This window comes from Astyanax mexicanus, chromosome 12, assembly GCF_023375975.1.
Source record: "Astyanax mexicanus isolate ESR-SI-001 chromosome 12, AstMex3_surface, whole genome shotgun sequence".
Taxonomy (NCBI): domain Eukaryota; kingdom Metazoa; phylum Chordata; class Actinopteri; order Characiformes; family Acestrorhamphidae; genus Astyanax; species Astyanax mexicanus.
In genome coordinates this window covers 46,241,940-46,264,918 of record NC_064419.1, presented here as the reverse complement: position 1 = coordinate 46,264,918, position 22,979 = coordinate 46,241,940, and the positions used below count along the sequence as shown (strand labels likewise).

The window sequence follows — 22,979 nt, the reverse complement described above, 5'->3', positions numbered from 1 at the left end:
GGTAATCAATCTTCTGTGTTGCTGTGTTACATCTCTAAATAAACCTGCTAATTAATGCATCACCAGGCTCTGGCAATTTTGACAATTTAGATTAATTTACATTAAAAATCATGCAAAATCAAGTTTCCAGGCCTAATATATACGTATGTTTGCTAACCTTAACCATCACTAACAAACATTGCAAAATCAAAATCAAAAGCAGAGCATGTTTAACACTTATCCGCCTTAAAAAAAGAGAGCAATTGAAGGTAAAGGTTAATGCCTGGCAGGTTAGAGCTATTGTCACTATATTATAATGTTTAAGGTTTAGTTGATGCTTTTTAAACTAGAATATTAAAATGTGCTGAGTTACTGAGTTTAAATGAATTTAAGTGAGTTTTAATCGAGGAAATAAACGCTAGTGTAGCTCCATATTCCACATTCAACAGCTGTATAAGAGAGAGAGAATAAACTTCAGCATAAATAAAAGGTAATCAATCTTCTGTGTTGCTGTGTTACATCTCTAAATAAACCTGCTAATGCATCACCAGGCTCTGGCAATTTTGACAATTTAGATTAAATTAGATTTTTTTTTAAATCATGCATCAAAGTTTCCAGGTCTTAAATATACGTATGTTTTCTAACCTCAACCTTCACTAAGAAACATTGCAAAAGCAAAATCAAAAGCAGAGCATGTTTAACACTTATCCGCCTTAAAAAAAGAGAGAGCAATTGAAGGTAAAGGGAGCACCGTGATCATCTCAACAAAATTGTTATTGTAGTGCGGTCCCTCCGCATTTGCCACCTCAAAATAGAGAGCACTATAATTAAGACCAAAATCCTTCTCTTTAGCCTATTCATCAGTAACGCTTAAATTGTATTTGGAAGAAGGTCTGATGTTTGGCTCGGAGCTGTAAATAATAGGGGATTCTTTAATGCTATTTTATGCTTGTGGATTCCCTTTGCTTGTGCCCGCGCCGTGCGCACTGTTTGCGTGTACTTGTGCGATGTGCATCATGCTGCGTGCTTGCAGTCTGAGCGCTGCAAGGTGCCAGATGCTGTTGTGAGGGGGCGCGTGGGAGTGCGCTTGTGGTATGCTTGCGACCGCTGCTTGACATACAGGTTTAAGAGATGTTTTTAAAGTCTTTCATTCAAAGGATGAAAAGTAGACACCTTCTGCTGTTCAGCCAAAGAGGGTCAGGAGCAGCTACAGGTGATGGAGATGCACTTTGAACCTGGGGTTGAGAGGGCTATGGCCTTTAGTTTCACAGTGTCTGCGTTTTTTTGAGTCTGTCTACTTAGTAAAGACTCTGGACTTAAGTGAAGACATTAGCAGTGGTCTTTAGTCCTGTATACAGGCTACAGGTAGGTGATACAAAACCCTTTTTTTCTGCAGTAAAATAACTTATTTCCATTTATTTGACTAAATTTGAGGGCTTTGAAATCTCCTAAAAGACACTTGGAGAAGCTGCCTGTTATCTCTCTACTTCACTTAATATAATATAATATAATATAATATAATATAATATAATAATTTCAGATCAGCAACAGGAATCAACCCAAATTCGGCATGTTTTAAAATAGACGTAAAAACTAGACAAACATAACGAAACTGAAGGTTTGGAGGACATGAACTGTTCAGGAAAGTTCAGGAAAGAGCCAATTTTATGATTGTATCCATTATATTTTGTCATTAGCAGATTTACTTAAATAGTTTTCTATATTTTCTATTACAATTATGATTATGCTCTTTAGTAATGTTCTTTATCAAACATTAAAGCTTTTAATGTAATGCATGAATAGAAATCCTCAAGATTTAGTGGTGCAATGTCAGGCTGAAAATTGATTCAGTTCATTTATTCAGTTATTTAGTAGTGACCACATGACAAGTTGGTGGAATTTACTTAATATAACATGCTCAAATCTCTGTGTCAGAACAAACAACAAAAACACAGGCAATAAATAAACAAATACATACAAAAATGTCAGTTCATAACCAGGTTTATTGAATGGACAGGAGTCCAACGTTTTTGAATCTGATTGATTTTGTTGTAAGTGACCTGTAGCGTCTTTCAGAAGGCATGAGAATGAACAGATGATATGCAGGATGAGGGGTCGGAAGTGATTTTTATTGTGCCTGTTGTGTAATACGTCTGTAATACAAGGTGTCAGTGAATGGAAGGGGGTGGCCTGTAATTTTTGATGATTTGTCTATTATAATTTGTAGCTTTTTGCATGAATGAGTGTCTAAATTTCCTTATTATAAATTGTAAACTCCCTAAAACATAAAAAATGCATTGAATTAATGCAGAGTGAAATGCTTACTATTAAGCCAGTCTGAAATGTTCAACATTTCCAAATGCAAAGCGAGAAAAAATGTTTTTTTTTTTTTTTTTTTTTGATGTTTTGCGCAGGAAGTTGATCGACTGCAATCTACTGCTATTGTGCAGAGTTGCTTTCGCAGCTGATGAGTCTGCTTCACCGGCTGCTTTGCCACTCTTTTTATACACACACACACACACACACACAGATGCGAAAACACACACACGCACGCACACCCATGCGTGCGCACACGCTCATTCCGCTCATTCTGGCTTTGTGCGCAGCAGAATGCTGCACCTGTTCTTGGATCAGTGGGCCTGGGGTTGAGCAGCACAAATGAACTAATTTCCTGGGCTACATTAAGCAGAGAAACAGTGCAATCACGGCAGGAGGAGCCGGCCGGCCCGGCAGATGGGCCGAGCTAATCACTGTTGTGAAATAGAGCTGACCCTGCCTATCTCGAGCACTGCCAACAGACATTTGCCAATCGCTTCACAATTCCCTCTCCTCTCCCCCACCTCTCCGTTTGCTTCTCTGCTCCTTCAAATGAGTTTAGGGGGGAAATCATAACCTCCTCAAAATGGCTAAAAATGAAGTTAGGGAGGGAAAAAAAAGAAGTGGCGTGTTTGCTGAGACGGAACAGCTGTAAAAGAGCAGCGAATGCTCCGAGAATGTGTGTGTGTGTATGTGTGTGTTTGTCTCAGTGTGTGTGTGTGCGCAAACGAATGCGGCGTTTCTCATCAGAAAGTCACTTTTTCAATTTTGCAAACCTGCATGCAATTTGTTTTGTATCTGTAGCCATGCCCGGCCAATCAGCCGCTGTGTTGGTATTGCCGTTGGCACTGCGCTTTCATTTCTCATTATTGGCCCTTTCTGCTGTTTCAGAAATATTTGCCTTTCTGCGTTGAGCGCCTAGCAGTGCTGAGAATCAAGCTACGCCCAATGTAGCACAGCGTGTGGCGGGCTGCTGATGTGTCACGTCCTTCTGAGGAGAAAAAAAAAAAAAAAAAAAACTCTATATTTGTTCCTCCTGATTGGACACCATTTCAGTGTTCGCCAGCTTTTCCGAGAAGTCGCTGGAGCGCTTGGCACGAGCTACGATGGCAAGGACATCGACCGTGCTCTAATGCGGCGGCCATTAGCTGGTGCAGCGGCGAACTGCACCAGCTTTTTGCTCAAACGCTGTATATTAATGGTAGCTAAATCCGTGACTTCATTATCATTATCTAGCGGTGATTTATTGATTCTTTCTACGCTATATTCATTCTAATAATTACACCCGGCTCTCCGTTTTTAACACCGGTCGGCGCCTGTAAAAAATGGAGCAGTTTCGCTTGCTGAAATTGCAGCGCACAGTCAGTTTATTGCCTGTTTTCCGGCACTGTTTTAGTGCGAAAGGTGGCGAATGGTGGCAAACTATTCTGTATATCCAGTACATAGAATAAAATACAGCAGGCAGGCATGCAGCATGTTCACATGGTTCAGCATGTTCACACGGACACTGCGGCCCCGTATATCGTTATAATTATATAGCCATGGAATATATACAGCCTTCTCTTGCATGCACACATAGAAAAAGCTTGCTTGCTGTATTTTGATGAAAAAAAATAATAATAATAATAAAATAAATAAATGCCTATGTGCTTCATGAAGCACACTCCCAGATAGCCTCTTACCTCCCGCCTCGCTCTGTTCTAATGTATGCAAATGATCCGGCTTCACTTAATGAAGGTGCCATTAATCACTGTAACGATGGTCTGTTTTAACCTGGTTAATTACAATCTGAAACACGTTTAAATATTCGCCAAGAATCGTGAGTCGTGTATGCAGATCCATTTATTCTGCACCACCAACACCACCACCACCACCACCACCAACATTGCCGGGCTCGCTCCATCTACACCTCATGCCAGCTCCAGCACAGGCACGTTCTCTACCTGTGCTCTGAAACACAGCTTTACAGATCAGGAGTGCAGGTGCTTTTGGTTGCCAACAGCAGGAACAGAATTTAAATTATAGTTTATTTATAGTTTATCAAACCTGGGACTTACTTATCATTGATTTTTGAAACTGTAAGGAACAGCAATGATGTTCCAAGGTCAGGTTTTCTCCATAGATACTGTGTTTTATCATATTTTTTTACTGTAATCAAATGTCTGATCCTTTACAGATTATGGATTACATATGATAATTCAAATGTAACAAAAGTATGTAATAGTTTGTTTATTAAACATACATCTTATCCTTTATTTGTCCTTGCCGCCTGATAAATTCAAGCAAAACAGTCAGATATAATAATGTCTCTAATATATGCCTCTTACATAACCGTACACACATGCAATATTATGTTAATGTATCCATTTACATGTTAATAACACGTCAATATAAGCCCAGCTAAGGTTAACGTTAAGGTTTCATGCTCGAAAAATGATTAAAACTCTATTTTCATATCTTTTTAACTTTGAAACGGGGCAGTTTGACCCGCAACACAACAGCAGGGTTAAATAGCTAATATATATTCTCTCAGATTGCAGCGTATAAGTGTGCTGATTCAATAAAAGAAGAAAGTCTTCCATTTCTTTTCCAAAGAATTTCACAGTAAAAGCACAAAAAGAGTTTTAAAACGAGTCTCAAAAAGAGACTCACCTGTGTGTCATGTATAATATATTAGGTATATGTGGCGTAAATGGTAGATATGCTGTTAAAAAGTAAATAAGAAATCCTAAAGAGTCTTTTTTTTAAGAATAGGAACAGAAAGAGATTGTTCTCGTTTGTTTTTTCAGAACTTCAAGGACTTTAAAAGACACATCATTTGAAGTGCTAATAATTGTGCAATTCTGGTTTGTTTGGAGAACACAATATGAATCACCCGCACACGCAAACACTTACACACACAAACACACACACACACACACACACACCTTGTGAGGATTTTGCTAGTCAGGATTTCAGCAACTGCTGCTGTCGCTGGTAAACACTGCTTAGCTATTTCTTAAACCAAAACACACGTCATGCCATCGCAGTGTGTCGATGTGTGAGTGTATGTGTGTGCGTGTGTGTGTGTGTGTGTGTGTGTGTTGGCAAAGCAAAAGCCTGGTACTGTCAGTAGCGGCGTGTTTTGTGTGAGAAAGGGCTCGGGCTCCAGGCAGGCATGCTGATCCTGTTTTGTGGGGAAACGGAACGAGAGCCCATCACAGATTAGACACCCACAGCTTCGTGTCGATTTAATGCACCAAGTCAGGGATTTACTTCGAACCGACCGGCACAGACTCCGCCAGCCTGCCAGGGCTTTCCCTGCACTGCCTGCTTTTCTCTATCTTTCTCTCTCTTTCTCTCTCTCTCTCTCTCTCTCTCTCTCTCTCACATAAATCAGCTCCTCACACCAGCAACGCCACATCAGCCCACTGTCTTATTACGAAACCCACTGAAAATGGCAGCGCTGACAGCTAATTTCAAGCACATTGTGCGTGCTTTCGCTGCAAATGAAGCCGCGATTCTGTTTAAGGCAGCACTTTCTGCTGTGCTGTGTGCACTGTAACTTAATATGCGTGCGTTAGTGATAAAGTATGTATAATGAGGTGTAAACTTGACTAACGTGTAGCACCAGCACGTTTAAATCATAGTGGATCCTTTAGAACTAGAATTATTTCGTTTTAAGTATACGGTTGTTTTTGATTTCTTTCTTCTTCTTCTCTTAATAAGCACAGAAAATTAAATTGAGATAAGCTTAGATAAGGTTGTCAGAGGAAACCACATGAACCACACGCTGCAAACCCAGGTGCTGCAGATGCATGTTACATCAAAAAACAGAAAGAAAAGTAATCAATGGAATATAGTCAAATGCACAGCTCTGTTATAAAGCACCATATAGTCACCATATGTCGTCTACAGTGCCTCACGTCCTTTTCTGACACCCAAGCTTACGCACAATGAACAAACTGTTTTCCCACACTGCAGCGTGCCAAACACTTTCACTTCAACAAAACACGCTTCACACTTCACGCCTCACGCTTAAAGGTAAAAAATATCTAAAAAAAAAAAAGATCCAGTGCACTAAAATGGCCAAACATATACAAATATACTAATAAATAAATAGATAGATAAATAGATTTTAAAACATCAAAGAAATTCAAGGTCACTCGAGTCTGTTCGAGCACAATCACCACAAATACACTCCACAAACACACACCTCACCTATAAGCGACCTTGCTCTATGCCAAAACGACTAAATGCCCCAGTACAAAAGTATGCACCAATACAAGTACACAAACATAGACACACACACAAACGCATAGACACACACACACACATAGACACACAAACTCGAGACTTTGCACACAAACAGACTTTCAATTTCAAGCATCGCCACACATAAGGTGCAAACTCATACCCGCTAAAACATTCACACACACACACACACACACACACACACACACATATACACAAGTCAATATTCTCTCTCTCTTTCTCTCTCTCTCTTTCTGTTTCGTTCTCTTTCTCTCTTTCTCTCTCCATCTCTCACTTTCTCACTCTCACTCCTTTCTCACTCTTTCTGTTTCTGCTGTTTCGGAGTGTCAGTGCTAGAAATAGTAGGCGGACGTGTCATCACACAAGAAAGCATGAAAACAGCTGCTAATTCGAGCCTCAGGGCCGCACTCGTTTACTCATTTGAGTTCCTAAATTATGACTAAGTAACCATTATACTGCTTCCTGTTGTGATTTTATTCACTTGTTGTTTTGTTTGTTTGTTAATTTAATTTCCTTTCCTTTTTTTTACTGTATTCTGCACAGTATTTGTTCTCTCAAGTCTATCTGTCTGTCTGTCTGTCTTACCCCCAGTGACCTGGCCCCCGGCTGGCTGGATGGATCGTGGGGCAAAAGCAGGGAGCCCATGCCCGGAACGGAGCCTTCAGCCTGGGCTAGTGCCGAATACTGGGAGTACCTTACCATCATCTTCAGATACTGCCCGCAAGGTGCGCGATCACACACAGGACAAAGACAAAAGAAGAAGGAACAAAAAGGGGGGAAGAGAGGAAAAGAATAGAAATGGTAAAAAGAGAGGGAGCACAAGGAGAAAAGATAGACCAGAGGGGAGAGGTAAAGAAAGAGAAAGAGGGAAAGAGAGAGAGAGAGAGAGAGAGAGAAAGAGAGAGGTGGACAGCTACAGTGATAGACAGCTGTGTGCTCGCGTACTAGCACGTTCGTATACACACACACACACATATATACACACACATATACATGCATGCACGGATCATCATAATGCACACACACCCACACCCACACAGTGAGCCCCATATGGGCGAGTCATCAAGCAAGCTCAGCAGTTACAGCCATCTTGCTTTGAGTAAATGAGAAGATTAATTTAAATCATGGTGTGTGTGTGTTTGTGTGTGTGCTGAGTGTGTGTGAGTGTGTATATATATATATATATATATATATATGTGTGTGTGTGTGGCAGGTTTAATCCTCTCCTCTTGTTCTTTTGCTCTTTTTTCTTTTTTTTTTTTTTTGATAAATACAGTGAACCCCTCCATTCCCAGCCCCAGCAGCACACTCAGCCCTGGGAAACTAACCCGACTACACACTACACACACACTCCCTCTCAGACAGACCCTGCGCATGAAGCTAGCCCCCTCTTCACTGCTGCCACCTTTCTGGAAGCATGGACACGTTTGCTTGTACAACAACACACAGAGACACACACACACACACACACACACACTGAGAGGTTAATGTCACACACTCAACGGAATGGTTGGCAACATGTACACGTATACACGCACTCACACACACTCGCGCACACTCGCGCACTTGAGCACTCAAACGCATTTGCGCTCACACGCTCTCGCACGCACTGAGAGAAGAAGCGGGGTGAAACAGGAGGAGAAGAATCAAATCCTACGTCTTTACCTCATTGCTCAACAAAGCGGCGTTCAGTGTTCGGCTGATTTCGAACATCTTGCTGTTTTCTCTTCTCGTTGCGATTGTTTTCTCGCTTTTTTTCTCTTTTTTTCCCCTCTCGCGCTCTCTCTCTCTCTCTGGTCCCTTTTCGCCTCTTGTGCGCTTTTTCGCCTCTCGCTCTAGTAGTGGCCGTCCGTCAGTGGAAGAGTCTCCCTTCTCTCTCAGTTGCGGTTTCTCTGTACCGGAAATGGGAATCGTTCCCGGCGATGGCACACACAAAAAAAAAGGAAACAGGTTAAAAAAAGAGGAGAAAAAAGAGGGGGTAAAAAAAAAAATCCGCCTCAAATGTGCTGATTTGCGCTCTGCGGATGTATTTTGTCCCCTCTCGCACCCTGTTCGCCTTCTCTTTTTTCGCTCTTTTCGTTTGCGACGCACCTCTTGTTAAATGTGGCGCTCGTGCCCTGGCTCTCGGCGCACGACTGAAGAGTCAATTTTTTTTTTTCCTTTTTTTTATCTCCCCAGAGTCAGCACATTAAAACAAGCAGCCGGGCTGGCGGGCTTCTTTTCCTTATCTGTCCCCCGCACACTCACTCTCACAATGCGCTCCGATCCGCACAGTGCTCTCTAGCAGATTACTCCGTCCCAAAACATAGCTCTTAGTTTAAACTCCTCTCTCTCTCTCTCTCTCTTTCTCTCTCTCTCTTACTCTTGCTCTCTTACTCTCTCCCTCCCTCCCTGGCTCTCTCTCTCTTTCTCTCAGTCTCTCTTACTCTCTCTGACTTGCTCCCTCCCTCCTCTTTCTCTCTCTCTCTCGATTTCTCTCCCTCTCTCACGATCACGCTCTCCTGCAGCTACAGTTCGCAGTGTTACCACAAGGTGGGTAGACTGTTCTAACAGACGTGACACAGGCACATCTGCCTCACGCCACTGCCGCCTTCCATTGCTCAGAGCTCCCGCTGCTTAGAGAAAGAGAGAGAGAGAGAGAAAGAGAGAGAGCACACAAGATGCCTGGCTCTCGCCCCGGCTTCGTTTCCGCCTATGCGCCTCACGTCGGCCACGTTTGACGTGCACGGGGAGAGCCAGGCTGCTTTATGCTGCAATGCAATTAACAGTCTCCTTGTCCGGCGGCTGAGCTGTGGCTGTTTCAGACACAGGTTCAGCTGCGTTCAGCATCAAGTGACATTCGTGGAGACATGCTTGCTTCCAAGGCATGCATTCATCCAGCACATTTACAAATCATCACGATGCAGTACTGAAGTACCTGTAGTGTTCAGTGTTGTACATAGTATTGCATTGTATCGTGTGGAGAAATTCAGTACTTTTGTAGTAGTAGGGCTGTATGATATTGCAATACATTTTCTTTTTGTGATATGCGATTTAAAATCAGACAACAATGAAAAACCTGAGTAAATATAAAAAAAAAAACACTTTTTAAATGATAATTCTATTTATTAACAGAAACAAATCCATCCAAACCAACCTAAACCTAATTGGCCCCTAAATGATAATAACCTGTTTGGCAACAAGTGCAATCAAGCGTTGGCAATAACTGGAAATAAGTCTTTCACATCTTTGGGGAGGAATTTTGGCCAACTCGTCTTTAAATAATTGTTGTAGTTCAGCCATATTGGAGGGTTTTCCAGCATGAATGTCCTCAACATCTCAACCAGACTTTGAATAGGCCACTCCAAGACCTTCATTTAGTTTTCTTTTTTTAAAGCCATTAAGAGTTGGACATGCTGGTGTGCTTTGGGTCATTGTCCTGCTGCAGAACCTGAGCTGAAGGTCACAAACTGATGTTCGAAAATTATGCATCAGTACTACAGAGCATTGGAAATTTCAATGACAAACTCCATTATGATTTTCAATAAGAACACTTGTTCTAAAATCTGGACTTGTGATTGGCTGTCCAAATCACATTCTGCCTAAATGTCAGCATTTCTTGATTATTCTGCAGTGTGCTGCAGCCATCAATTAATCTCACTTTCAGCACTGCACACTCGTCTCAGCTTAAGCCAGACCTACTTTCAGTTTGCAAACTAAAATAAGGCTAGGGAAAATTAAGCATTGTTTTTTTCTTTAATTTAAGTTGCATTTTTCAATGTTTAACAGTATAACAGTCAATGTAAACAGCCACACCAGTCCATATACTAATGTGGCCTACAAAAGCAGTGTGTAAGACTGGTGGAGGAGAACATGCCAAAGTGCATGAAAACTGTGATTAAAAACCAGGGTAATTGCACCAAATATTGATTTCTGAACTCTTAAAACTTTTTGAATATAAACTTGTTTTCTTTGCATTATTTGAGGTCTGAAAAATATTTTGCATCTTTTTTGTTATTTCAGACATTTCTCATTTTCTGCAAATAAATACTCTAAGCGACAATATTTTTATTTGGAATTTAGGAGAAATGTTGTCAGTAGTTTATAGAATAAAACCACAATATTTATTTTACTCAAACATATAAAGGTGTTGGACAATGAAACTGAAACTCCTGGTTTTAGATCACAATAATTGATTGTGGTGACGGACAGTTCTGGTGGAAACAGGAGAGTTGAGGTGCACATTGAATTCTGCCGTGATTTGATCAGCATGTTTTTTTGGATACAATCCGGGTTAGCACCTGAACATCCCTTTCAGACAGCTTCCTCTTACAGCGTCCACAGTTAATCCTGTTGGATGTGGTTGGTCCTTCTTGGTGGTATGCTGACATTACCCTGGATACCGTGGCTCTTGATGCATCACAAAGACTTGCTGTCTTGGTCACAGATGCACCAGCAAGACGTGCACCAACAATTTGTCCTCTTTTGAACTGTTGTGTGCATTGCAATATTTTGAGTAAACTCTGCTAATTGAACCTTCACACTCTGCTCTTACTGGTGCAATGTGCAATTAATGAAGATTGGCCACCAGGCTGCTCCAATTTAGCCATGAATCCTCCCACAACTAAAATGACAGGTGCTTCAGTTTCATTGTCCAACTCCTGTACCTATAAATAGCAAAATCAGAGAAACTGATTCAGAAACTGAAGTGGTCTCTTAATTTTTCCATGTAAGTATTTACCCAAATTATGATACATTTATCTGTTTTTCAAAAAATCATTGTTAAGTATAGCTATAGGCTATAGAACAGTTTACTCCTATATGTTTCGGTTAATATCCATTGATGTCCTGATGTTTAGTAGGTGTACCTGAATGAACAAAACCAAGGCCCAGTTTCATACATCTGGTCTTTGAATAAAAGGTTTTACTGCCAAAGGTGTGCTGGGTTGACTGGGTTCACTTACGTTTTGAGTTCAGCTCTAAAGACATATCAGTTTGTGCACATTTTACCTCCATGTAGTAGTTTTATAATAACTGAAACATATAAATAATAGAAATGTAGTAGTCTTATAATAACACTTACTAATAACAAAAAATATATAAGTTACTGTAAATTAATGTTTTAATACCATTAAGCATATGGATATAATTCAGTTATATTGAATAAAACAAGAGTTTAAAGGGTTAACGTCCGGATTAGGAACTTCAAATGGCAGATCAGTTTTCACTGAGGCAACAACAGAGGTTTACACACGACAATAATAAGGGTTTAGTTTGGTTCCTACTCAAATTTCCTATACGTTTATGCAGCTAGAAATAGGCTGGGGGTGGTGCTGTAGTTTTTTTGCACTTTTTTATGTTTAAAATAGTACTTCTTTCAATTTATAGTAGTAGTATTGTCAATTAGAACTGAATAACAACTTGAAATACAGTATAATTAGTTCAAATTTAAGTAAAACTGACATATTAAGAAAATTAATCTACGGTACTCTTTATATTAATCTTTCTCTAAAGATGTTTCTGTGACTGTACCTAGGTTTTGAGCTTTCCTTCACTCTATATGGCACTGTATTTCTTATCAGAACCTTTTCTGACCCTTATGATGCATGTTTTTGAATTGGGAATAAAGAAGTAATAACCTTTTAATGTGATTTTAGTAACCCTCTTAAAATAGGGCTATGTATGACTGTAACTATGATGTAAGCTTTTAGTCATAGATGTGTTCCTACCAAGCAGTGTACAGAAAATAAACACTATGATCTCATACTGAGCAACTACTTTATAATTCTTTATACAGTGACATGCCAAAAGTCATGGTACAGAAACTAAAGAACTAGTAAGGTAAGTTTTGCCAGGATAACACCTCACAACCTTAGGTGTGAGCGTTCTCAATTTGTCCCCTGAGGTAATATATAAGGATTATTTTATATGACTATTCCCATGATATGTTGGATTTGGCATGTCAGTGTATATCATTATTACTGAATGGGAATTAAAACCAATAACCTTTTAATTTAATATGGTAACTCATCCAATATAATGTATGCATGACTAACTATGAGGTCATATTTTGTGTTAGAGATGCTGGTGTTTCTGCCAGTATACAGGAATGCAGCACTATGATCTCATACTGAGCAACTGCTAATATTATAAAGCTGTCAGAAGCAATATAATTACCTTTTTAAGGTGCTTAGAAAATAAAGGATAAGATAGATTTAACCCCAGAGCGAGTACCTGCCTTACTCTGAATCCCTACTGTTGACTCATTTTCAACCACTTGCATTAAAACAGTGTGTTTTTTGATAACAAATGATCTTAGTAATTAACAAATAACTTTAAAAACAAAGAAACTATAAGGTTTATGTTACACACTGCACAAAGTGAGTCACGTCAATTTAATTTTAGCAAAGATATACTGTATACCAATATATCTACGCTGATGGGTGCGGTGGTTTGGAAGTGAGATGTGTTCAGGTAAATTTCTGGCGTATTGCTATCTTGGCAACAGAAAACACAGGTGCACCACTAACTGATTTGAACCCTGACAACAGTCAACAGGCAGATGTTTGTTTCTGTCTTGGCAATTCTCAGTGCCCATAGACCCCTGCTTGTTACAACTTTTACATCAACAATAAACAGAATACAGAATTATATGATATTGCTGTTTCCGTAAATGACCTGTTTGCGCACCTTCACAGCGTGAATGAGCAGGTCAGTTTCCACTGCTGAGAAGCACTGGACGTGTCCAGGTAGCTGCACCGTTAGAATAGCAATCTGCCAGTCAGACCTCACCTGACTCTTAAAGGGAATGGCAAGTGACACACTTATTGGTTTATTTCATGTTCCGCCCCAAAACATACTTATGAATAATTAAGAGAGTTAATACAGGATTTTGTGTGTTTTGAGCTGCGTAAGGTGCACTTTTCCCGTCGTTATGATAGCAAAGACACACTGACATGCCCTAAATCAAGCTCCATGGTGCACAGTTGATGGCTAGCCTATAGATTGCTAAAATAGGGCCCTAAATGTGCCAGATTTGCACCTGATTTTCTAAGGCTTCCTTTTAAGTAGTGTTTTGTTTTTTTATTTTTCTGTTTTATTGATTTATGTAGTCTCTGTACATTTACAAATTTATATTTACACTACTGCACTACTAATCCCCCATCAATGCCCTTTAAACTGTGACTTTAAAGAGCTGGTTTGCACTTTAACCAGGCTTCAAACTTTTATTTCTCTATATTTTTGCACTGCTGTTTATACTGGTACTGTTTTTTTACTTTTACTCTCATTCCCACTTTAATTCCCCCCATCAATACTGAACTTTAATGAACTGGTATGCTCATTCACCAATCAGCCTTTTATACTGTATACTTTTTATGTATTATACCGTGCTTACTGACTCCAGTGTCTCACGCATGCCAATATTAGGGACCTTGCTGTATCGTATGTCTTAGCATATGTCTATTCTTATGCTATTTTTCAAACTTTGTTTAGATGTATTTAGTCTATTTATTATTTAATGTTTTTTCTTCAAATATGGGATGGAAAGTAAGGCAACTTTAATTCCCTGTTTGTCTGTTACATATGCTGCATTGACAAAAAAACTACTTGACTTCTACCTATTGAATCATTGTTAAGTATAGCAAATAGTTGGTATCATGGCATTGATAACAAAATAATAATATTAATTAATATCCACTGAATTTCTGATGTTTGACATGGTATAGGAACTAGTACTGTGTCCCATGACTTTTGCCACTTTTGTCCAATCCGTCTGGCACCCATCGTTCCTTCTTCCATAATTAATGATGCCTTGCCAAGAGCATGCTGACCAGTGTTCAGTCTTACTCACAAGATAACACTGTGTAAAATGTAAAATGTAAATATGTCTTCTATGTATTCTATATTCTGTTGTGTACAAAATATTGATCTGTGAGATTTGCATATTATTGCATTCTGTTTTTATTTACGTTTACTTACATGTTACATAGCATCACAGCTTTTTGGTGAATTGCATATTGTATTACGGTTGTATATCTCGGGAAAGCATAAATTCACATGGCGCTAAAATTACAGCAAAATACAATATTTTTAACCCTTTATTAGACACTGTAAAATGTAAATGTATCTTTTATGTATTCTCTGTTCTGTTGTATGCAAAATATGGATCTATGACATTTGCACATTATTGCATTCTGGTTTTATTTAAGCTTATTTTTACAGCTTTTTGGGAATTGTATATTGTATTAGGGTTGTACATCTCAGGATCTAATACCTTTTAAATTATGAATAATGAGTTGCTGTTGTGGATTTCCAGTTAATTATCCTGTTGATTGTTGTAATATGAAAGCATAAATTTATGTGACACTAAAAATACAGCAAAACAGCACAATACAATCATTTTTAACCCTTTTAATAGACAGATGTCAGTGTGGTAATACTGTAGGCCACACTTTGTGGTGGAAAATTGGGTGTGAGCTAAAATAGGTGCAAGTAGGTGCTGTAGGTGGGTGAATTTCTGGTCATAGATGGTACAGTATGCTCTGGTCTCCGTGCCACAGGAGAGGCAAGTGTCCAGTTAATAGCAGCCTATTGACACCGGCCCATCTGTTAGGGTGGACCGCAGCCAATGGCGAAAGAGAGATAGAGAGGGAGAGCTAGGGAGAGAGAAAGCACCCTGCCATGTTCTTCTAATGGAGCTGGTCTTTTTATATTTCACTGTGCCTGAGCATGCATGCATGTGTGTGTGTGTTGTGTATATATATATATATATATATATATATATATATATATATATATATATATGTGTGTGGTAGGATGGGTTGTCACTTGAATCATGGAGTCTGCCGGTTGATTCCAGTGTCAGCTGCCTCTCATCCCCCCGCTCTTCTGTCCGCTCGCGTCCCGGGAGGCTTCTGATTGCTGTCGCCATAGTGACTCTATGTGCCATCCTAAAGCCCGCTCCAAGCCCACCGCCTCTCCTGTGGGTCTGTCTTCTCGACGCATGACCTCCCATTCACTAAGAGGCTGTATGCATGCTGTCCCAACATGGTCCGGTTAAAAAGGGTTTCCCTGTACACCCGAAAATACACGCCGCTCCCAGAGGACACGCGCAAATCCACACAGAGATAATATTCACTTTTTCTTTTACTGCACTGCAAATTTGCCAGTGAAAAATCTAAAAAAAAACACTGTTAGTGTTAAATTAACACTGTGGGCCCTATCTTACACCCTACGCAAGGTGCGTCGCAATGATCATTCCTATCTTACACCCCATCAACAGCCTATTTTTAGTTTATATTCATTTGAGTTTATGATTATACAGCTCTGGAAAAAAATTAAGATGTCTGTTTTATTCTAGAAACTATGGCTGAAATAACAATAAAGATGCAGAGCTTTCAGACCTTAAATAGTGCAAAGAAAACAAGTTCATATTCATAAAGTTTCAAGAGTTCAGAAATCATATAATATTTATTGGAATAGCCCTGTTTTTTAATCACAGTTTTCATGCATCTTGCATATTTCATGCATGTTCTCCTCCACTAGTCTTACACAGTGCTTTTGGATAACTTTATGCTTTACACTCCTGGTGCTAAAATTCAAGCAGTTCAGTTTGGGTTGATGGCTTGTGATCATCCATCTTCCTCTTTTTATATGTTCCAGAGAATTTCAATTTGGTAAAATCAAATAAACTCATCATTTTAAGTGGTCTCTTTGTTTTGTTTTGTTTTCCAGAGCTGTAACTAAGCATGGTGGTCTGGAAGTGAGGTGTTTTCAGGTAAATTTCTGGCGTGATGCTGTTTTGGCAGTGGAAAACACATGTACTCCACTGACTGAAATGAACCTAGACAACATTCAATGGTCAGAGTCTATTACCTTCTCAGCTATGCAGGTGTGTCATGAGCCCAGCACTATTACACCCCCTTTTGTTAAACATACACACAAACGGATGTGCTACAAAGTGCAAACCCAGCTTTTACATCAATAATGAACAGAATAAACAGAATAAAGTATCCTGTGCAAAAGCGCTGCACTGTTAAGATACGAACGTGCCAAAGTCAGAGCTCACCTGGCTGTTAAATGGAATGACGACTGGCGCACTGATTGGTTTATTTCAAGTTACGCCCAAAATTAACCACACCCATTATTAATTAATTAAGAGAATTAGTTTATGACTTTTGCGTGTTTTTTTTTAAGCTGCACAAGACATATTTTTTGTGCCCTCATGATACCAAAGACACACCGTCACACCCTAAATCCAGCTGCGTGATGCACAATTGACCGATGCACTATAGATCACTAAAATAGGGTCCTATGAGTTTAGATTTTTTCTTTTTTTGATATCGCTTTCAGTACATGATGCACGAAATAGTTTACAGAATAGGCAGTTGAACAGAGCATTACAGTCGACTGAAACTTTGATGATTTTGATGTGGGAAAATAAAACAAAAAACAAAACAAAAACGCTGCATCTCCAGAGAACCAATTAAAAATGTGAGGATCAAGGAATGGACTGTACTTTGCTTGTGTTCGGTGTGATTGATGTGTTGATTAAATCATCTGTTTGGCGATGACAGGAGCAGTACAGTGGAAGGAGGAGGAAGATGAGGAAGAAGTGGAAGAAGAGGAAGATTCGGCTCCTGCAGGCGCGTCATAATTGTCAAAGGAATACCCGCGGAGATTCAGAAAGCCCTGAAACGCTCTGCGGCTGGAGAAATGGAGCCGAGTGCGCTGGCAGCTCGCTCGCATGTTCACTGGGAAAAAACACAAGAACAAACAGGCAAGAACCAGGAACAATCCATATTTCTGCTACTCGCCTTAGTTTGTACTATTCAGCAGCCCTGGTGAATACATAACAACACGCAAGCCCATGGAGCAAGCTAATTGGTGGAGGAGAATGACATACCACGAAAGACAGCTATTCAATTTTCAATTTTAAGGAGAAATCGCCCAGCACAATTTCTCATCACTTAAAAAATAATCAGTCCACACTGGCTGCTCCTCTGTCTGTAGTTTGCCTTCAAATATGATCAAAGGGGGTGGAGGAGGTTCGGGGGGGGGGGGGATCATTGCCAATTTTGCCTTATTAAAGAAGACTCCCCTCCTTAGCCGTCCCTGTCTGCTTCTAGCACCCAACGCTTATAACCTGGAAATTAGCAGGAGAGAGTCTATATGCTTGTGCCCGCTTGAAACACAGTCATATGGTCATTCATTTGAAGGCTAATCAAAAAGCAGCTCTATTAATAGAAAATGAATAGGGTCTGGCTTGTGCTTGATGGCATAGACTGTCCTCCAATTGTTCAGGAATTCACACATTTTAATCAGCGCACACATAATTGAAAAGAGACAGACAGTATCGGTCGTGAGGGACATCGCAATTTTGAATCCTGAAGCACTTGAAAGGAACAGTTGATGATGGCAATTTCTGCAGCCTGCTTTTTCGCCCCTTTACAATACAGCAGGAGAAAAAAAATATTAAGAGGAAGGTTTCTGGAGTTTGCATTGATTTCTTTGTTCTTCTTTCTTTCCCAGAAGTTGATTTTAGGCAAAAAATCTTAAAAAAGATCTTGATGAATAAAGATTAATTAGAGTATGTAGACTAAGCTACCTTATAGCTTATAGTATGATATATTAAGAGTACATTACTGAGCTTAGGTCCTTTTCTTTCTGATATGCTAAAAGTCATGGGATAGGAATTAGAAGCGTGTCCCATCAGGTTAACCACGTCTCATGGAAGCTGCATCTTTTGGAAATCTATCCTCTGCATTATGGGCAAGCAGTCAGTAGTCAGTAATTTCATATGTCTAATTTTCATGCTTTCCAATTATTCATTTTATTATATCTTATTTTATTTAGTTTAATAGTTTTAACAGCTTGTTTTTGCTATTACTGGGTCTTTTTTTGGTGTTTTTTATGCATCACCTTCACTCACAAGATAACACCTCACAACATATGCACCTGTCTAGGTTTCCAGGCCAGTCATTAAGCGTCTAAAAGCCAATTTTTGGTTCTTCTGTGTGGAACCTACGCCATAGCCTACATGTATCCAGCGAGAGTCTGCGTATGGTGCATGGTGTCGTATAGGCTACGCCGTACCTTCGACGCAGAAGCATAAATTGGCCTTTAATGACAATTAATCAGTTTACATAACGGTATCTCATGACTTTTGGCATGTTAGTGTATGACTATAAATACTTTAGAGATGCTGGGAAAAAAAAGACTTTTCAATGTCTTCCATACACTGGCATGCCAAAAGTCACGGCACAAAAAACAAGTAGCAATTCCCATTACTTCCTGTGTATGGTAAAGAATGGAACATTGTACTTATTAAATGCTAATTTACTAACACTAATTTAAATGTGAGTATTTATGTACTTTCACTTGAAAATATAAAAATATATATATATTTATTTTTACTTTGTACAATAGGAGAGGAGTACAGGTACAATTAAATCATCCCTATAATTCCCTGAGTGATGTGAAGATTACACACTGTCAGGGCTTTTTATATTAAAGAATTTATTCAAATGAAAAAAACAAAAAAACAAGGGAACTGTATGATTGAAGTGTAAAGTGCGTACAGTAAGCTACATAATTATATATTGTATGGGCTTAGTTTCCTATTAAACTACACTATGTTTTATGTACACCTAAGAAAAAAATATATATATACACTATATTGCCACAAGTATTTGGTCACCAATCCAAATCATTGAACTCGGCAGCTGGGACTGCTTCTACAAACATTAGTGAAAGAATGGGTCTCAGGCATTGTGGTACTATGATAGGATGCAGCACCTGTGCAACAAGTCCAGTCGTGAAATTTCACTACTCACTACTAAATATTCCACAGCCAACTGTCAGTGATATTATAACACAGTGGAAGAGACTGGAAACAACAGCGACTCTGTGCTCTACATCATTACATCACTACATCATAACAATATATATATATATTTTTTATCAGAAGCATGCTGAACTGTGGGTAGCTCCAATTTCCTGACCAGTAAGATGTGCTGATCTAATAAGAGAAGAGCTCAGATAACCAGATACAGAGACATGCTGAGATATTCTCAGATATTGATCAGATAACATTAATACAGCACCGCTGAGAGCAGAGGTGTCAAGTAACAGAGTACAAATACATTATCTTTCTTATGTAGAAATGTAGGTTATCTATTACTTTACTGCAGTAATTATTTTCTTTTTTGTTTAATTCTTTAAATATATAGATTTTTAAATTTAGTGTTTGTAGTGTCATATCGCCAAGAGTATCGTTATCGCAAAACAGCAATTGATATTACTATAGGACCATATCCCCGAGCCCTACTAGTGTATCTACAGTTCTTGAAAAAAAAGTTTAACCACTTAAAAATCATGAGTTTCTTTGATTTTACCAGATTGAAAACCTCTGGAATATAATCAAGAGGAAGATTGATGCAGTGTGTAAGACTGGTGGAGGAGAACATGATGCCAAGATACGTGGAAACTGTGATTAAAGCCCAGGGTTATTCCACCAAATATTGATTTCTGAACTCTTAAAACTTTATGAATATGAACTTGTTTTCTTATATTTGAAGTCTGAAAGCTCTGCATCTTTTTTTGTGTTTCTAATTTTTTTGCGAATAAATGTTTGAAAGGACAATATTTTTATTTGCAGCTGCATACTTCTACTTACAGATTAATGAATGCAGATACTTTTCACAGCTCTTGAAAAATGATGATTTTCTTTGATTTTACCAAATTGAAAACCTCTGGAATATAATCAAGAGGAAGATGAATGATCACAAGCCATCAAACCACCAAACTGAACTGCTTGAATTTTTGCACCAGGAGTAAAGCAGCATAAAGGCAAGGCAAGGCAAGGCAAGTTTATTTATATAGCACCTTTCATACACAGCGGTCATTCAAAGTGCTTTACAAATTAGAAAATACACAGAGAAGTCATATAAAAAATAATAATAAAAAAAACATGTAAAAGAATAACAGTAAAAATGGAAAATAAAAACTAAAATAAGAGTCAAGAAGTAAAATTAAAAACATGTAAAAGAACAACAAGGAATTGGAAATAAAATTAAAATAAGAAAAAAAACATAATATAAAAGTGCCGTTACAGAATAAAAGTGGGCGGAGCTGCAGTGTTTTAAACTGAGCTGAAAGCCTGATCAAACATGTAGGTTTTCAGTCTGGATTTAAACATGTTTAGTGTTGGAGCTCTTCTAACACTCTCTGTTAACTGGTTCCATTTAAGAGCAGCGTAGTAGCTAAACGCTGCCTCTCCATGTTTAGTTTTTACTTTAGGCAGCTCTAACTGACCAGTTCCTGATGATCTGAGAGTTCTGCTCGGCTCATACTGCTGGAGCACATCAGATAAATATGCTGGTCCTGCACCATTAACACATTTATAGACCAGTAACAGTACCTTAAAGTCTATTCTGTAACACACTGGTATCCAGTGCAGGGATTTAAGGATGGGGGTGATGTGCTCCCTTCTTTTACTTCTAGTCAAAACTCTGGCTGCTGAATTCTGAATCAGCTGAAGCTGTTTGATGGTCTTTTTTGGGAGTCCAGTTAGGAGTCCATTACAGTAATCAATCCTACTAGAAATAAAGGCGTGGATGAGTTTCTCCAGATCTGCTTTAGACAGAAAATCTCTGATCTTATTTATGTTCTTGAGGTGATAAAATGCTGATTTGGTGACTGCTTTGACGTGACTGTTAAAAGTGAGATCAGAGTCCATTTGTACACCAAGATTACGCACTAGTTCTTTAGATTTTAGACTTTTTGAATCCAGATAGGCAGCTAGTCTGTGCCTCTCATTACTATTCCCAAATAAAATAATCTCTGTTTTATCTTTATTTAACTGCAGAAAGTTCTGTCCCATCCATTTATTTATCTGCTCAAGGCATTTACACAGTGAGTCAATGGGACTGAAATTGTTTGGGCAGAGGGCCATGTAGATCTGAGTGTCATCTGCATAGCTGTGGTAAGATATCCCATAGTCACGCATGATTTCACCCAGAGGAATCATATATAAATTAAATAAGAGTGGCCCAAGAATTGAACCCTGGGGTACACCACAGGTCACTGACACAGTCTCAGAAACATTATTTTCCATTTCCACAAAGTATTTCCTTCCTTGAAGGTATGAACTGAACCATTTTAGGACAGTTCCAGAAATTCCAACCCGGTTCTCAAGTCTATCTATGAGAATGTTGTGGTCAATGGTGTCAAAAGCAGCACTGAGATCAAGCAGTAGTAGAATAGATATTTTTCCTGAGTCTGTGTTTAAGCGAATGTCATTGATAACCTTAATAAGCGCAGTCTCAGTACTATGATTGGGCCGGAAACCTGACTGAAATTGGTCTAGACAGTTATTTATGGACAGGAAGTGCATAACTTGCTTGAAGACAATTTTTTCAATTATTTTTCCAATGAATGGTAGATTAGAAATTGGTCTGTAATTGTTTAATAAGTTTGTATCTAAATTTTTCTTTTTTAAGAGAGGCTTCACAACGGCTGTTTTTAATGAATTTGGAAAATCACCCGACATGAGTGAGGTATTTACTATTTGAAGAATGTCTGCTGATATTGAGTAAAACACATTCTTTAAAAACTTGGTTGGTAATGTATCAAGACTGCAGGTGGATGATTTGAGGTAACTCACTGTATCAATTAAAACTTCTTCATTAATAGTGCTAAATTGGGACATGTTGACTATGATGCATGGTTTTGGAGAGCACGAGGGCTCGTTGGTGAATGTAGATGTACTGATGGCTTGTCTGATATTGTGGATTTTAGTATTAAAAAATTTAGCAAACGTTAAAGTTATCCAAAAGCAGTGTGTAAGACTGGTGGAGGAGAACATGATGCCAAGATTCATGAAAAGAACTGTGATTAAAAACCAGGTTTTCTGAACAACTTTATGAATATGAAACTTTGAAACTTGTTTTCTTTGCATTATTTGAGGTCTGAAAGCTCTGAATCTTTTTTGTTATTTCAGCCATTTCTCATTTTCTGCAAATAAATGCTCTAAATGACAATATTTTTTATTTGGAATTACTGGAAGACTGGTGGAGGAGAACATGCATGAAAGATGCAAGATTCATGGAAACTGTGATTAAAAAACTGACTTATTGCACCAAATATTGATTTCTGATTTTTTTTACTGATATTTTTTTTTGCATTATTTGAGGTCTGAAAGCTCTGCATCATTTTTTATGGTTTTATTTTCAGCCATTTCTCATTTTCTTGCGAATAAATGCTCTAAATTACACTATTTTTATTTGGAGCTGTATACTTTTACCTACTAAGAAATTAATAAATGGAGATGCTTCTCACACCTTTGGATACTGAGAGAGACATCCGCGTGGATGGGGGAGCTGTGTGCTCATCTCGCCCCGCGCGCCTTGCTCGTCCCTATCCTACGTCACGCGCACATGCTCTCTCGC

The 22,979-nt window shown here is 38.8% G+C and overlaps 1 protein-coding gene across 6 annotated transcripts in view; it reads right to left on the bottom strand.

The window, feature by feature from the left end:
• Nucleotides 1–9,065, bottom strand: part of elavl4 (ELAV like neuron-specific RNA binding protein 4) — a 176,947-nt gene extending 167,882 nt beyond the window's left edge. Inside the window, exons 1-2 of one of the 6 annotated variants that reach the window (XM_049486068.1) lie at nucleotides 8,215–9,065; nucleotides 7,135–7,263 (exon numbers count right to left, since the gene is read on the bottom strand). In XM_049486068.1, the coding sequence (XP_049342025.1) occupies nucleotides 7,135–7,263; nucleotides 8,215–8,262 (177 nt within the window). In that variant the 5' untranslated portion in view covers nucleotides 8,263–9,065. The remainder of the gene's footprint in view (nucleotides 1–7,134; nucleotides 7,264–8,214) is intronic. The other 5 variants (XM_049486069.1, XM_022671020.2, XM_022671022.2 and 2 more) reach the window with 5 other exon arrangements.
• Nucleotides 9,066–22,979: the final 13,914 nt, after the last annotated feature.